General features: G+C 38.8%; 1 protein-coding gene across 1 annotated transcript in view; it reads left to right on the plus strand.

Annotated features, from left to right (window-relative positions):
- The window catches only part of sb:cb288, a 29533-nt gene that overhangs the window by 2042 nt on the left and 10805 nt on the right, over positions 1-16686 (plus strand). Inside the window, exon 2 of the mRNA XM_041233637.1 lies at positions 15644-15698. Within this exon, the coding sequence (XP_041089571.1) occupies positions 15644-15698 (55 nt within the window). The remainder of the gene's footprint in view (positions 1-15643; positions 15699-16686) is intronic.

The raw sequence follows: 16686 nt of genomic DNA on the forward strand, positions 1-16686 counted from the left end.
CATTTGTTCTCTGTGACACCCCCAAATTTTTTTTTGGATCATGTGACTACAAAATAAAGCTATTGTAAACAAAATGTTACTTTTTCACAAAATGTATTATAGCTACATGTCCCTAAAATCCTGTTTGATATAAGAACATAAGAAAGTTTACAAACGAGAGGAGGCCATTCGGCCCATCTTGCTCGTTTGGTTGTTAGTAGCTTATTGATCCCAGACTCTCATCAAGCAGCTTCTTGAAGGATCCCAGGGTGTCAGCTTCAACAACATTACTGGGGAGTTGATTCCAGACCCTCACAATTCTCTGTGTAAAAAAGTGCTTCCTATTTTCTGTTCTGAATGCCCCTTTGTCTAAACTCCATTTGTGACCCCTGGTCCTTGTTTCTTTTTTCAGGCTGAAAAAGTCCCTTGGGTCGACACTGTCAATACCTTTTAGAATTTTGATTGCTTGAATTAGGTCGCCACGTAGTCTTCTTTGTTCAAGACTGAACAGATTCAATTCTTTTAGCCTGTCTGCATATGACATGCCTTTTAAGCCCGGAATAATTCTGGTCGCTCTTCTTTGCACTCTTTCTAGAGCAGCAATATCTTTTTTATAGCGAGGTGACCAGAACTGCACACAATATTCAAGATGAGGTCTTCCTAGTGCATTGTACAGTTTTAACATTACTTCCCTTGATTTAAATTCTACACTTTTCACAATGTATCCGAGCATCTTGTTAGCCAAAATAGCTTCCCCACATTGTCTAGATGAAGACATTTCTGCTTCAACAAAAACTCCTAGGTCTTTTTCATAGATTCCTTCTCCAATTTCAGTATCTCCCATATGATATTTATAATGTACATTTTTATTTCCTGCGTGCAGTACCTTACACTTTTCTCTATTAAATGTCATTTGCCATGTGTCTGCCCAGTTCTAAATCTTGTCTAGAACATTTTGAATGACCTTTGCTGCTACAACAGTGTTTGCCACTCCTCCTACTTTTGTGTTGTCTGCAAATTTAACAAGTTTGCTTACTATACCAGAATCTAAATCATTCATGTAGATTAGGAATGGCAGAGGACCTAATACTGATCCCTGTGGTACACCACTGGTTACCCCACTCCATTCTGAGGTTTTTCCTCTAATCAGTACTTTCTGTTTTTTACATGTTAACCACTCCCTAATCCATGTACATGTGTTTCCTTGAATCCCAACTGCGTTCAGTTTGAGAATTAATCTTTTGTGCGGGACTTTGTCAAAAGCTTTCTGGAAATCTAAATAAACCATGTCATATGCTTTGCAATTATCTATTATCGATGTTGCATCCTCAAAAAAATCAAGCAAGTTAGTTAGACATGATCTCCCTTTCCTAAAACCATGTTGACTGTCTCCCAGGATACTGTTACCATATAGGTAATTTTCCATTTTGGATCTTATTATAGTTTCCATAAGTTTGCATATAATAGAAGTCAGGCTTACTGGTCTGTAGTTACCTGGTTCAGTAAGGTTGTAGAAACTTTTATGCTGCTTTTTTTCACTGTATTTGGGAAGAGAAAAGAGTCTAGTTATGCTGCTAACTTAGAAAATTCGATATCAAAAACAAACATCGAGCAGGACTTAATGCAGCACACGACCTGTAGGTGTCTGTCAGCAATTCCTCCTTGACTCAGCAAGCACTGCAATAAAAAAACAGGTACAGCCTCACTAACAATCATTCCTTCAGCTCTTTGAGTTTGTGTTTTCTAAGTAAAGTAAATTATTTAATCGTTAGTCAAAGTAAAGGTGGGTCGTGATCTCTGTATGCCCTTGCGGGAACATACGTGGCACCTTTTTTGTGGCTTGGCTTTTCTGCCAGACTGTGGCAGCTTTCGAAGGAAATGCCATTCGCTAAGCCTTGCCACTGTTTCTGATCTTTCAGTCTCTGGTGTTGTGTACCAAACACAAAGTGGTCTGAAATTCTGGAAATGTGAGCTGATTCTCTGGTGTCGAGCTTGGGTACATTATATAGGCGTCCAAATGCCGTGGTCTTCCTTGCAGCATTGTAGGGCTCCAGCAGCTGATCTGACCTGTCTACTCAGCCCATGTATTTGTTGTAGTCCAGGATTGGACTGCTTTGGCATGTGCATGTGTCCTAATCTTGCACAACACACCTTTGTTGTCAGTGTATCTAAGTGCCAGCAGTTCCTTGCAGCGCAGAGCGCTGGTCTCGCCACACCTCTGTTGGCTACCGATGCTGGCATGTTCCCAGCTGTGTCAGATATTGCTGAAACATACATGTTGGTTTGGGTTACCAGATGTTCAAAAAATGAATCGGTGGTAAACAACTGGAAGAAATTAATTGGGGTAAACCCAGTTGTGTTCACAGTGCTACCAGGTGTGCCAGAAAAGGGGGGTATTTGAGGCAGAATGATGTTAGGGCACGTCCACAAAATCACTCTCTGAGCCAGACTCAGTTAGGAGGTTAGCAACACTAAGGTGTATTCTTAGCAAAATGATCCTCGCTGCCAATGCATTTATTAAACAAAAAAAATGCAGTAATACAATTAGATCCCTACACAGTTACATGTGTTGTGAGGGAAGAGGCGATAATTAAGTAAAAAAAAAAAAAAAAAAATTGTGTGTATGTGTATATATATATATATATATATATATATATATATATATATATATATATATATATATATATATAAAATAATACAACGCTCAGGTACAAAAAATTTTTAATTTATAGACATAATGTATGTGGCATTAGTCATGTTTTTTAGGGGAGAGGCACCTTTTTCAGTGTGTGTTATATATGTATAATATATTATATTATATATATATATATATATACCCTTCTTGAACTGACCTTTAAATAGATGTAGACGTTAAATACGACCAAAAAATTTTTTATACACAAAAAAACAAAAAAAGAATAGACTTTTTTTTTCTTATCTGAAGAAAATCAGTCAAACCAATTATTACATCACATTGTTTTTGGGGATTTTGTGTTTTTTTTTTTTTTTTAGCCAAATAAAACAGGAAACAATTGGATCAAAGCGGTGAAAAATTAATCAATAAGTATTAATCAAAATTGTACTGAGTGAGTGTTTTTGAGGAAGTACCAGGTATGACCCGCAGCAGTCAAGTGGTTAATGGAATTCAAGACTATAGAAAACTGTGACCCTGAGGACTTGAAACCTCTTAAGGGGTGTTCACACCAATGCAGTGTGCAAGCAGCCTCCTTGTGCGTCGCTCTGCTACCCCGCAGACCACTGTTTTTGTTTTCTCTATAAAAACTAACGACAATTTTCCTGGATTGTTTTATTTTATTTATTTTTTCTGCCTTCTATTGCAATTGATAGAAATTGCGAGACTGTTCCTGAATTTTTGTGCAGAGTTACTAATAAAATCAGTAACCAGTTACAAGCCTACTGGTGGATCGTGGAGCCTGTTGAGATCCACCAAAATTGATTGCAGTGTTTGGTGTATTGGCCACTACTGGTGAATGTCCTCCTGCACTAGGATTACCATAGCGGTATCCTGGTGACAGTCACCTGTTACTGCAGCTGCTATTGTAACTTGTAAATAAAACCTGGGCGTCTGAGTGGTGTTTTCAATTGCATCCCTCTGTCTCTCTGGTCTTTCAGCGGACACCAAAAGTTGATGTAGCAGATAACAAAACCCCCTGTTACAGTGCTGAATAACAACAATTTGGTGGGGGGTGGGCATTGGTTTATTTATTTTTTTGGGAAAAGGCTTCAATTATTTTAAAAAAGGTTTTCCAGAGCTATGCCATCTGTAATGTGTGCATTTTATTTGCCTTGGAGACTTGCAAAACCAGAATCATTCTTAAAACAGTGTTGCCACTGTCTCTGAAGTGCCAGAAATGTATTTTAATGGCTTACATTTTTGAATCCTGATGTCCTCCAAACCCTATTAAAAAAACGGAAACAATGGTCAACCTAACTTCCTACCATGCCACAGCCTGGACTGGAGAACCAACAGGGGAGTTTACCCACTTTTATTTACCACTACACCAGTGCCAGTAATGAATCGCAGATGATGCCGAAGTTATACCCAGCGGATGTATCGTCAAAGGCCACCACCTGTTTGGACCTTGCAGAAGAGCAAGTGCTATGAAGATATTGAATGGATGAGGCTAGGATATTGCATTTATGTGATGAACTTAAAGAAGATTTAGCTCCTGCATTGCCACTATCTCACTCAGCCCTGTCATTCTTTATCATCGGTTGTTTATATATCCTATTACACACTCCAGTGTTATTCATTTTCATTTGCAACCGCGTTCATGAAACTCTTTTAATACAGAACATACATTTACAAAATGACATTCAAATTAGCTTAATAACTTTACTTTTTTTATCTTTGTCCTGATGTACTTCTTGTATTAAGTACAATTAAATGTGTCTTCTCTTGTTTCTCTTTCTCCTGAAACATGCCTGTTCTGTTTTTCTCTGCTTTTATTACCTTTCAGTCTCCCCTGTGCATTGATTGAAATCCTGAAATTACGTAAAAACTGTCATTTTTGTCATTTAAAATAGGTTTCTCATTAAATTACCGAGTAATTATTCTGTCACCTTTCTCTGTAAATTGCACCCATTCCAGCTGCCGAAAAACGAAAACAGCAGAAAAGTGTTTCATTTTATGATAAAAACAACATTTGGGTTAAGAGTCGGGTTCAAACGGACTGAGTCAGTGAGTTTGACTGTTGGAAGACGCTTTTGATATTTAGGGCCATTTGATGCGAATATTCTGTATTTGTTCACATTGTAGTGTACGGAATGGTTTAATCTTCCTCTGTGGACGAGTCTGTGTGACTGTTTTTATTTCAGCTGTTGCAGAGTGATTGATTCACAGGCACATATTCATCAAAGCATATTTAAATGTTTTCCTAAATGGGGAGTGAGTCATCAATGCTTCATTTCGAAAACCAGAAATTTGGAAAGCTTTCCACCTTTTTCATGAATAACTTGAGGAAACGCTTCCCATGGAGCTCCTACACGACAGCCTAATCTAAATAAAAAGGGATGCAAGCCGGTCATGTGTTGTCTGATACGGGGAGAAAACAAGCAATGAATCAAGTGCAAGAAATATCAAGACAGTTGGGGTCAATTGCAGTGTACCAGTGATTTAGGGGCCTTTCACACCTAGTTCATTTGGAGAGGACCGTTCGCACTAGAGTTCAGTTAGCACCTAGGTTTGACTAGTTTGTGCAGGTGTGAAACGTCCAAAATATTTGTTTTGCATCAGAGTGCTCACCAAAGAAGAGGACTAGGATTCACCTGAAAGGGTGGTCTCGACTCGATTGAGGGGGAACAGTAATGCCAGTGTGAAAGCAATCGCATTAGAATTCGCAATGCAACAGAAACTGAACCCACTGGTGGTGATGTAATGCTCATTTTATTCTACCAGGGCACTGTAGCCTATGTATTATAATTATTATTTTTTCATTATTGTTTTTATGTTACATATATAAATAGCTTGGTCTCTCACATAATTGGTCTTTCTTCCTTGACACACTTTTTCTGCGTATGTGTCATTAAATACAATCATATTGAGATGAGAAAGGCTGATAAACAGGGATTGATAGGGACTGCTTACAATTCGCCATGTCGGGATAATACCACTGGCAGTGCAACAGCCAATCCAAAAATTGAAAAAATAAATTGTTCCTCCTCGTTTTTTGTCTTTTGAAAACATCTTCTCCTTGCACATAAAGCAGCACAAAAACATTGGGGTTGCTCAACAATATTTATTATCCGGCTTTCGTGCTGACATTCTACCAACAGATGTTGAATAAACATAATACATACATAAACATAGCACTAATAGCGCAATCCTTGCACGGGCGGAACACTCCGTGTTTAGTAATGCCAAGATGGATGTTCAATAACGGGAAGATATCGCTTTGGTCCCATGATGATCAGATTCACTTGAATTGCTGTGTGAAAACAAAAGCATTCTGGTTTGATTACAGTCGAAGACGAACTTGAACTCGCTTGGAGGAAAAATGCGGTTCATTTTGAGATCTTCTGGTGTGAAACCAATCGAAGCATTATTGCAACATTTTAATTAGTTTGAAAGTGAATTCTAAATCGGATCTTCATAAACAAACTAGGTATAAAAGGGTTACAGTGAACTACAGCTCAGTCCACTAGTCAGACACATCATTCAAGTGAACGAAACCTGCTCACCGCTAGTTAGACTCATCGTGTAGACTAAATGGTACTCTGCAATTGACCCGCAAAATGTCTTGCTGTAAACAAGATTACATTATTGCTGATCACCATGGTGGGTGTTTTTCACATGGTAGCTGTTTTTCTGTTATTGTATTTATATGTGAATAGCTCAATAAAGCCAAAGACATCAGACTGGAATGGGATTTTTGCAATGTCAGACCAGGTCTGACAGAGGACTGCAAAGGGTTAACCCATTCTAAATGTATTCCTAATGGTTTCACTGCCCCAGATGGAAATTTCACGCGGCTAGAATGCCTCGAGCCATATCGGACAGTGAGTGGTAGGACTAGAAACATAGACGAGGCAGCCAGAAAGTTTGTTCAGGGTTCATTCATAGCAGATGCTAGTGGTGCAGTGAAGGGATGACTCTGCTTCCTGTCTCTTACCTGCAGCCTGCTCCGTTCTCTATGTTTGAACATAAGAACATAAGAACATAAGAAAGTTTACAAACGAGAGGAGGCCATTCGGCCCATCTTGCTCGTTTGGTTGTTAGTAGCTTATTGATCCCAAAATCTCATCAAGCAGCTTCTTGAAGGATCCCAGGGTGTCAGCTTCAACAACATTACTGGGGAGTTGATTCCAGACCCTCACAATTCTCTGTGTAAAAAAGTGCCTCCTATTTTCTGTTCTGAATGCCCCTTTGTCTAATCTCCATTTGTGACCCCTGGTCCTTGTTTCTTTTTTCAGGCTGAAAAAGTCCCTTGCGTCCACACTGTCAATACCTTTTAGAATTTTGAATGCTTGAATTAGGTCGCCACGTAGTCTTCTTTGTTCAAGACTGAACAGATTCAATTCTTTTGCATATGACATGCCTTTTAAGCCCGGAATAATTCTGGTCGCTCTTCTTTGCACTCTTTCTAGAGCAGCAATATCTTTTTTATAGCGAGGTGACCAGAACTGCACACAATATTCAAGATGAGGTCTTACTAGTGCATTGTACAGTTTTAACATTACTTCCCTTGATTTAAATTCAACACTTTTCACAATGTATCCGAGTATCTTGTTAGCCTTTTTTATAGCTTCCCCACATTGCCTAGATGAAGACATTTCTGAGTCAACAAAAACTCCTAAGTCTTTTTCATAGATTCCTTCTCCAATTTCAGTATCTCCCATATGATATTTATAATGTACATTTTTATTTCCTGCGTGCAGTACCTTACACTTTTCTCTATTAAATGTCATTTGCCATGTGTCTGCCCAGTTCTGAATCTTGTCTAGATCATTTTGAATGACCTTTGCTGCTGCAACAGTGTTTGCCACTCCTCCTACTTTTGTGTCGTCTGCAAATTTAACAAGTTTGCTTACTATACCAGAATCTAAATCATTAATGTAGATTAGGAATAGCAGAGGACCTAATACTGATCCCTGTGGTACACCGCTGGTTACCACACTCCATTCTGAGGTTTTTCCTCTAATCAGTACTTTCTGTTTTCTACATGTTAACCACTCCCTAATCCATGTACATGTGTTTCCTTGAATCCCAACTGCGTTCAGTTTGAGAATTAATCTTTTGTGCGGGACTTTGTCAAAAGATTTCTGGAAATCTAAATAAACCATGTCATATGCTTTGCAATTATCCATTATGGATGTTGCATCCTCAAAAAAATCAAGCAAGTTAGTTAGGCACGATCTCCCTTTCCTAAAACCATGCTGACTGTCTCCCAGTACCCTGTTACCATATAGGTAATTTTCCATTTTGGATCTTATTATAGTTTCCATAAGTTTGCATATAATAGAAGTCAGGCTTACTGGTCTGTAGTTACCTGGTTCAGTTTTGTTTCCCTTTTTGTGGATCGGTATTACGTTTGCAATTTTCCAGTCTGTCGGTACCACCCCTGTGTCAAGAGACTGCTGCATGATCTTGGTTAGCGGTTTGTAAATTACTTCTTTCATTTCTTTGAGTACTACTGGGAGGATCTCATCCAGCCCAGGGGATTTGTTTATTTTAAGAGCTCCTAGTCCCTTTAACACTTCTGCCTCAGTTATGCTAAAGTTATTTAAAACTGGATAGGAACTGGATGACATGTGGGGTATGTTGTCAGTATCTTCCTTTGTAAAAACTTGTGAAAAGTAATCATTTAACATATTTGCTATTTTTTTTTCTTCCTCTACGATTTTGCCATTTGTATCTCTTAAACATTTAATCTCCTCTTTGAATGTCCTCTTGCTGTTGTAATATTGGAAAAACATTTTGGAATTGGTTTTAGCTCCCTTAGCAATGTTTATTTCTATTTCTCTCTTGGCCTTTCTAACTTCCTTTTTGACTTGCGTTTGCAGTTCTGTGTACTCTTTCTGCGTACTTTCTTTTTGGTCCTTTTTTAATGCTCTGTAAAGTGCCTTTTTTCGCTGAATATTTTTTTTAATTGATCTATTGCAGTGTACCAGATTTAGCCCATTAGTGTCTAGCTAGTGAATTGGCAGGTTTAGTCCACTTGATTGGACTGAAGTTAGTTGACCTTCTAATCCTGATTTGCAGCGTACCACAATTTAATCATTACAGGCAGTAGGACTGCAGCGATTAACTCGATTCTTAGATTGATTCCATTACTCATTATATACATTGATATAAATACTGCATAATCGATTCAAAATCACATTTCTGTAACGCTCATAGTTAATAACATTATTTAAGTTTATTAACGACACTGCACTGAACGCCTTGCCTTGCTGTTTACAGTATTTATGCCAGACAGGCAGTGGGCGTGCTCTTCCCTTCCTGCTCATGTTAACTAGCATCTGATTTGCTGGTCCCATCCTACCAGCGAATCAAATTTGAAAATGCTTTGTAGATACATGCCCCTGTGTATTGTATGTAAACAAACAAAAAATCTTGCTCCTTGAATCCAGAGCAGCATGACTGGTTTGTGTTCCTGGCAGACAGCCTGTCAATAAATTGTGCACATTGAAGAAAACTGACTGTATCGCACTACTTTGGAGTTTCAAAATGAACTGTTCTATAATTTAACAATATTCAGTAAAGTTAATTAAATAAGCGATCAGTGACATTAAATGCAATTTGGAGTAACGATCAGCTTGACCTAAAGTGGAAATGCATACTGTGGTGAGTATTGTTATGAGGTTTTAGGTCAGGATTTCCACATTGTGTGTTTCACAGATAGTGAAGGTTAGGTGGTACAGTATTAACAAGATGCAATGTGTGATGCTGCAGTTGTCACTGAATTAAAAAAGACGTTTATAAAGATTACATTCCAAAGTACTGTAATCTGTCTGGAATAAATATTTTAATAACACCCCTAGAGTATGTTCAACTTGCTTTAGGTTAGTTGCGAATGTTGTTGTGTGTGTGTGTTGTTTTTTTTCTCGACTACCAAGGAGTAATTACCTCTTGCTTTCAATTGTTGTGCTCAAGCTTTTACTTAACTGCAATGATATTAAAATAATAACATCGGGGGAGAGGAAAGAATGAATATTTACTCAACGATTATATTTTGTGTGCCCAATTAATCGATTCCTGTTTTGAGGCTTAACTGACAGCCCTAACAGGTAGATCTGCTAAATCAGATAAACAGGATCTGACTGCAGCGTACCAAGTCAGATTGACAGCGATCCTGTTCAAGTGGACTAATGTAGTACTGTGAAGGATAAGACTCGTTTAATACGCTTGCTCGTCCAAAGCATTTACTACGTAAAATTTACTGCTTTCAAAATTTTCACCTTTTGTTGCCTTATAGCCTGGAATTAAAATGCATTAAAATAGTTTTTGTCATTTATCTGCATATCCTACCCCACAACTTCCAAGTGAAAAAAATATTCTAGAAATTTATAGAAAATGAATTAAAAATAAAAACTGAAATAGCTTGGTTGGATAACTGTCCCACCCCCCTTGTAATAGCAATCCTAAATTAGCTCATGTGTAACCAGTCGCCTTCCAAATCACACACCAAGTTAAGTGACCTCCACTTGTGTTAAATTGTAGTGATTCACATTATTTCAGGATAAATTCAGCAGTTCCTGAAGGTTCCCTTTGTTGGGTAGTCCATTTCAAAGCAAAGACTCAACCATGAGCACCAAGGTGCTTTCAAAAGAACTCCGGGACAAAGTTGTTGAAAGGCACAGATCAGGGAATGGGTATAAAAAATATCAAAGGCATTGAATATCCCTTGGAGCACGGTCAAGACAATTATTAAGAAGTGGAAGGTGTATGGCACCACCAAGACCTAGATCAGGCCGTCCCTCCAAACTGGATGACCGAGCAAGAAGGAGAGGCTACCAATACTCCAATGGCCACTTTGCTACAGGCTTTTATGGCCAAGACTGGTCAAAGTGTGTGTGTGACAACAGTATCCCAAGCACTCCACAAATCTGGCCTGTGTGGTAGGGTGGTAAGAAGGAAGCAATTACTCAAGAAAGCCCACCTTGAATCCCGTTTTTGAAGTATGTAAAAAACACTCTGGAGAGTCTGTAGCCATGTGGCAAAAAGTTTTGTGGTCTGACGAAACTAAAATGGAACTTTTGGTCTAAATGCAAAGCGTTATGTTTGGCGCAAATCCAACACCGCTCATCACCCAAAGAACCCCATCCCTACTGTGAAGCATGGTGGAGGCAGCATCATGGTATGGGGATGCTTCTCATCGGCAGGGAGTGGAGCACTTGTCAGGACAGAAGGGAAAATCAATGGAGCAAAGTACAGGGAAGTCCTTGAGGAAAACCTGCTGCCCTCTGCAAGAAAGCTGAAACTGGGGTGGAAGTTCACCTTTCAGCATGATAATGACCCAAAGCACACAGCCAAAGCAGCACTGGAGTGGCTAAGGAACAAAAAGGTGAATGTCCTTGAGTGGCCCAGTCAGAGCTCCGACCTAAATCCAATTGAAAATTTGTGGCATAACTTGAAGATTGCTGTCCATCAACGCTCCCCAAGGAATTTGACAGAGCTTGAACAATTTTGTAAAGAATGGTCAAATATTGCCAAATCTAGGTGTGCAAAGTTGGCAGAGACTTATTCTAAGAGACTCACAGCCGTAATTGGAACTCTCTTTTATAATTTTATCTGCTGCTGAATTCCGCATATCGGATTCGAAAAGGGTTTATACAGCTATAGCAATGTTTTGCACCTAGAATTTTAGGATTGAGACATAATTTAAAAAAAACTATATGAACATAATTTTAGGTCTTTTATTCAACATCATTTAATCAAAGAAACTAGAAAATTGTATCTACTAGAAGCCATAATAGTAGCACAATGTTTTGTGTTAGATTTTGAAATGTCACATTTTTTCAATTTGTCTGTTTTAAGTATAAGGAAAACTACAAAGTGGTATGTAATTAATATATTAACATAAGTCTAGTCTGCATTTAATGTGGACTGAATCACTGGCCATTGTAGTTTCTTCGCCATAAACGACGTCTCAATTTTCATAGAGTAAAGAGTTTACTTCTGCATTTTTGTTTTGCACAAACAAGTGAAAACTGTCAGACTTAAAATCTTCAGAAAGCAGTGTTCATAGAACCACGTGACCTTTGTGGGTGATGGCTGAGTAGAAGCTTTTTGTTTATTTTGTTATTTAAAAATATTAAACCGCAGTTTTCTTACATACTTTTTCTGCTTTTGGCTGTCTGACATACCCCAAGATGTTGAACTCGTCAAAGAGACCCCCATCGCACTCCTCTTCTGCGTCAAAGGGAGAGTCGATCTGGAGCTGACCGCCATTATTGAGGTGTGCATGTCTCAGACTCATCACTATTTTGAACATATGTTTCATGGGTGGCCAAACTTCCTGACCTTACGACCCTCATGTCAAAATTTCCATATGGTTGAGAGCCGCAAGACACACACTGGCAAACATGACGTTTGCCAGCAAGACATTTTAAATGCTAGCATTACTGCAGTACAGTAGTTAGGCGATTTCACAAGAACAAGGGAGTGAACATTGCAGAGCCTCACAGTTTGTGTGTAATGTGTGTTGTGCTGTAGATGTACGTTAAGTGTAACAATATGGCGTTTTTTTTCCATTATTTCTGTTTATGCTTTATGTATTACACACTTTCAAATATTCAGTTATTATGAAGCAAAGTACAATAACTGACTGATTTCACCAAAAGCACCCACTTGTTTTGTAAGGATTCTTTTTGACAAGCTCATCTTTTGAAGATCTGATTTGTTTTTACTGTCTTGCATATCGATCTCTGAATTTGTTTTTGATACTCATGACTAATATAAAGGTGTTGTCTTGGAATGTGCAGGGACTTAATTCTCCCAACAAACAGGTTTGTTGCGTTGCTCTCAAATAGATGTTGCCATGTAGCAGGAGTCTCGCCTTAAACAACACTTCATAGATTTGCTAACTTTGGCATCCTCCACACTGCAGAGATTTACATCTGTTTTTAGTGTAGTTAATGCTTGCCGGGTTTTTCAATCCATCAGTTAAGGAATTCACTTTTCTCTCGGCTAGACATAAATCCTTCTGTAGGATTTTATTTTTGTATAGAAATCTCTCCTTTTCCGAAGTGCGTAACGTAGATATTATACCGATGACTGTCAGATCACAGCGCTATGTACTGTAGGTTAGTACTGGATGACATGCCGAATCTAGCCACACGATGGCACTTCAAGAACATAAGAAAGTTTACAAACGAGAGGAGGCCATTCGGCCCACCTACTTATTTGGTTGTTAGTAGCTTATTGATCCCAGAATCTCATCAAGCAGCTTCTTGAAGGATCCCAGGGTGTCAGCTTCAACAACATTACTGGGGAGTTGGTTCCAGACCCTCACAATATCTGTGTAAAAAAAAAAAGTTTTTATTTTTTGTTCTGAATGCCCCTTTATCTAATCTCCACTTGAGACCCCTGGGGTCCTTGTTTCTTTTTTCCGGTCACAAAAGTCCCCTGGGTCGACATTGTCAATACCTTTTAGAATTTTGAATGCTTGAATCAGGTCACCGCGTAGTCTTCTTTGTTCAAGACTGAATATATTTAATTCTTTTAGCCTGTCTGCATATGACATGCCTTTTAAACCAGGAATAGTTCTGGTCGTTCTTCTTTGCGCTCTTTCTAGAGCAGAAATATCCTTTTTGTAGCGAGGTGACTATAACTGAACACAATATTCTAGAAGAGATCTTATTAATGCATTGTAAAGTTTTAACATTACTTCCCTTGATTTAAATTCAACAGTTTTCACAATGTATCCAAACATCTTGTTGGCCTTTTTTTTTTTATAGCTTCCCCACATTGTCTAGGTCAAGACATTTCTGAATCAACATAAACTCCTAGGTCTTTTTCATAGATTCCTCCTTCAATTTCCGTATCTCCCATATGATATTTACAATGCACATTTTTATTGCCTGCGTGCAGTACCTTACACTTTTCTCTATTAAATGTCATTTGCCATGTGTCTGCCCAGTTCTGAATCTTGTCTAGGTCATTTTGAATGACCTTTGCTGCTGCAACAGTGTTTGCCACTTCTCCTATTTTTGTGTCATCTGCAAATTTAACAAGTTTGCTTACTATACCAGAATCTAAATCATTAATGTAGATTAGGAATAGCAGAGGACCTAATACTGATCCCTGTGGTACACCGCTGGTTACCACACTGCATTCTGAGGTTTCTCCTCTAATCAGTACTTTCTGTTTTCTACATGTTAACCACTCCCTAATCCATGTACATGCATTTCCTTGAATCCCTACTGGGTTCAGTTTGAGAATTTCTCTTTTATGCAAGACTTTGTGAAAAGCTTTCTGGAAATGTCTGAAATCATTGCACTCAAATTGGATGTTACTAGGCAAGCCCTCAATCTATTACTCGGACGGCATGCCGAGTTTCTCATTCATAGGGCTAGGCAGAATTATTATTTTCATGGCAGCGGAGCAAGTCCCCTCGTAGCTTTTAAGGCTTCGTAATAATAAACGCAAAACATTTAATTCACCAAGATATAGTGCCTGATCCACTTTTGATAAGTACTGTATTTCAGTCTTTTTATTCTAAATTACATAATTCTGATACTCCATTTCATATCGACAAATGTGAGCAGTTTCTTCAGAGCCTTCAATTGCCACCTCTCGGATGACGAAGCAGCTGGGTTGGGAGCTCTAGTCTCTCTGGAGGAGATGAAAGAGGTGGTGCAGGATATGAGGAAGGTCAAGTCTCCTTGTTTTGATGGCCTATCCCCTGAGTTTTGGAATGAACTGGGACTCTTGCTGCTGGAGGTGGTGCAGGTGGCTGTAGAGAGGGGTTCTTTTTGCAGAGATGTTAATACTGCTATTACATCTTTTTATTGCTGAAAAAAGAAAAGGACCACTCTGTCCTAGTTGTTGCCCCCTGTCACTGAGAAACGTGGATGTTAAATTGTATGCCAAGGTGCTCTCTTGTAGACTTGAAACCTATTTGACCAAATGAATCCACTGTGATCAAACCGCATGTATTAAGACCCGGTTGGCGACAGTAATGTTCGCCGTCTCCTTCATGTTATCCTTACGGCCACAGACATTGAAGCCCAGTGTGTTTGCCTTTCCTTGGATGCAGAAAAAGCTTTTGACTATCTGGAATGGAACTATCTGTGGGCAGGTTTAGAAAACATAGGAGTGGGGACAGAATTGATCAAAGTAATAAAAATGTTATATGTAAATTCTTTGGCGATGGTGCTCGCAGGCACCAAAGGGAAGAGGATGGGTTGGGGGGATATGGGGGGAAAATGGGAATGTGATTTTGTTTTAAATTCAGTGTTTTTTTTGTTTTTTTTCCCCCATTCAAATAATTTTGATCACCAAAAAAAGGTTAATCACTACATTTTAGGCAAAACATGTTGTGGTACATATTTCTAATATATATCAACCGTGTAATTTGTGGCAAACACAGACATAGATCTTGTTTTTTCAAATTCATATGCAGCAATGTTTGTTCGAATATTCCTGTTTTCACATTGCACTACTAAAGTCATCAACCAATGAGCATAACTCTAACAGAAAGCGAAATGGGAGGAAATTTGTGACGCATGCCAAAATAAAATCTGATTGGAATGAAAGCTTGGCCACTCGACATGCGATTTATACTGACTTAACGTAGAAACAGTTTGAGGAATCTGAATGCAAGCAGTGTGAACTGCATTGAATGAAAGCTGGATAGCGGCATTGATTAAGGTAAAGGTTGATTAAGAGGAGTTGCTTGGGAGCTGCTGTGGCCGCACAAAATCCCGCTGGCGGCCGCATTTGAGAAACGCTGATCTAGAGGCACAGTGGTAGGGTTTTATAGTGGCTAGCGATGTATTGAATGGTAGATCCGTTTTCAGGGAATCCATTCAAAAATATAATTTCTTTGCATGTGTGTCTTACATTATCTGGGCATTGTAAAGATCATACCTTTGGCACTGTGATATAATGCTATACAGTAATTGTCTAAACCAATAGAATTTACGCATATCGCAACAAATGACCCCCAGTATTTTAACCCTGCTTCCTGTTTTCTAGAACGTTCCTCAGGATCTCGTCCAGCAAGTGTTTGGCTCCAGAGGAATCCGCAATGGTGAGTGTGCAGGATGAAAGGTGGCTGTGTCCTCGTGTTGCATGCAAGGAGTGGTCAGGCACTTCATTTCCACTGCCCAGTGCCTCTGCTGACAAATCTAGCACTTGATGTATTCTGTCACAGCTGGTTTCAAAGAACACCTTATTTGTGATGCAGAAAGATGTCTGTTTGTTACTCATGCATCTTTTATGGATGTGGACTCTGAAAGCAGTTTTTTAATTATTGAAAGCATGGGGCAGAATTTTGACTTTGACAAGGCAGATCCGGCTACTTGGCCACAAATGATGGATTCTGTTTGATGTTTTTCAGTCCTGTTGTTAATTTAGAATAACAGTTTTTGCCTAGAGAAAGCAAAGGAAGGCAAGTATTAAAATCATGGTTCTTTGTCAACACAAATCAGCGATCTTGGCAGATGCTCAGCTCTTGCCTCCTTTTCTTATTTTTGCTTTTCTAGCCAAATTCCTAATCTTCATTTGCTGTAAAACTGGGTTCACAAGCTCTCTTCACTTTAGCGAGTGAGTATGAACTTGAGTAATGGTTAGTAAAGGGTCGCCAACATGGTGCCGGATGCAGGACATCTTAAATATTTTGCTGTACTTCGGTGTGAGGGTTTAGCTTTTGAGAAGTTTAGACAAGAAGTTACAGGCCTCACGATGGTAATTTTTGGGGATTTAGTTCAATTGCTTGCAAGGTATGGAGGTGTGTTGCGAGATCATGTGGAAGCTATTAAGGCCGGAATTGAAAAGGTGACATACTGCAGACTGAAAAGTACGACACTTTGTTTTGGAAAGGCTTAGGAAAGCTGAAATTGGGTTTGATTGTACACCAGGTATCTCTTGAATGGAACAAATTAGTGTTAAGGTAGGTTGAGGTTTTGAAAAAAGAGAGAAGGTTGTCGAGCTTAGATTTCATTGATATCCACACCAAACAAACGTTATACCTCCCTGTGTGTTGTTACAACTGTTTAAATAATGTGCATGTAATTTTT

The sequence above is a fragment of the Polyodon spathula genome, chromosome 31 (genome assembly GCF_017654505.1).
Source record: "Polyodon spathula isolate WHYD16114869_AA chromosome 31, ASM1765450v1, whole genome shotgun sequence".
NCBI lineage: Eukaryota > Metazoa > Chordata > Actinopteri > Acipenseriformes > Polyodontidae > Polyodon > Polyodon spathula.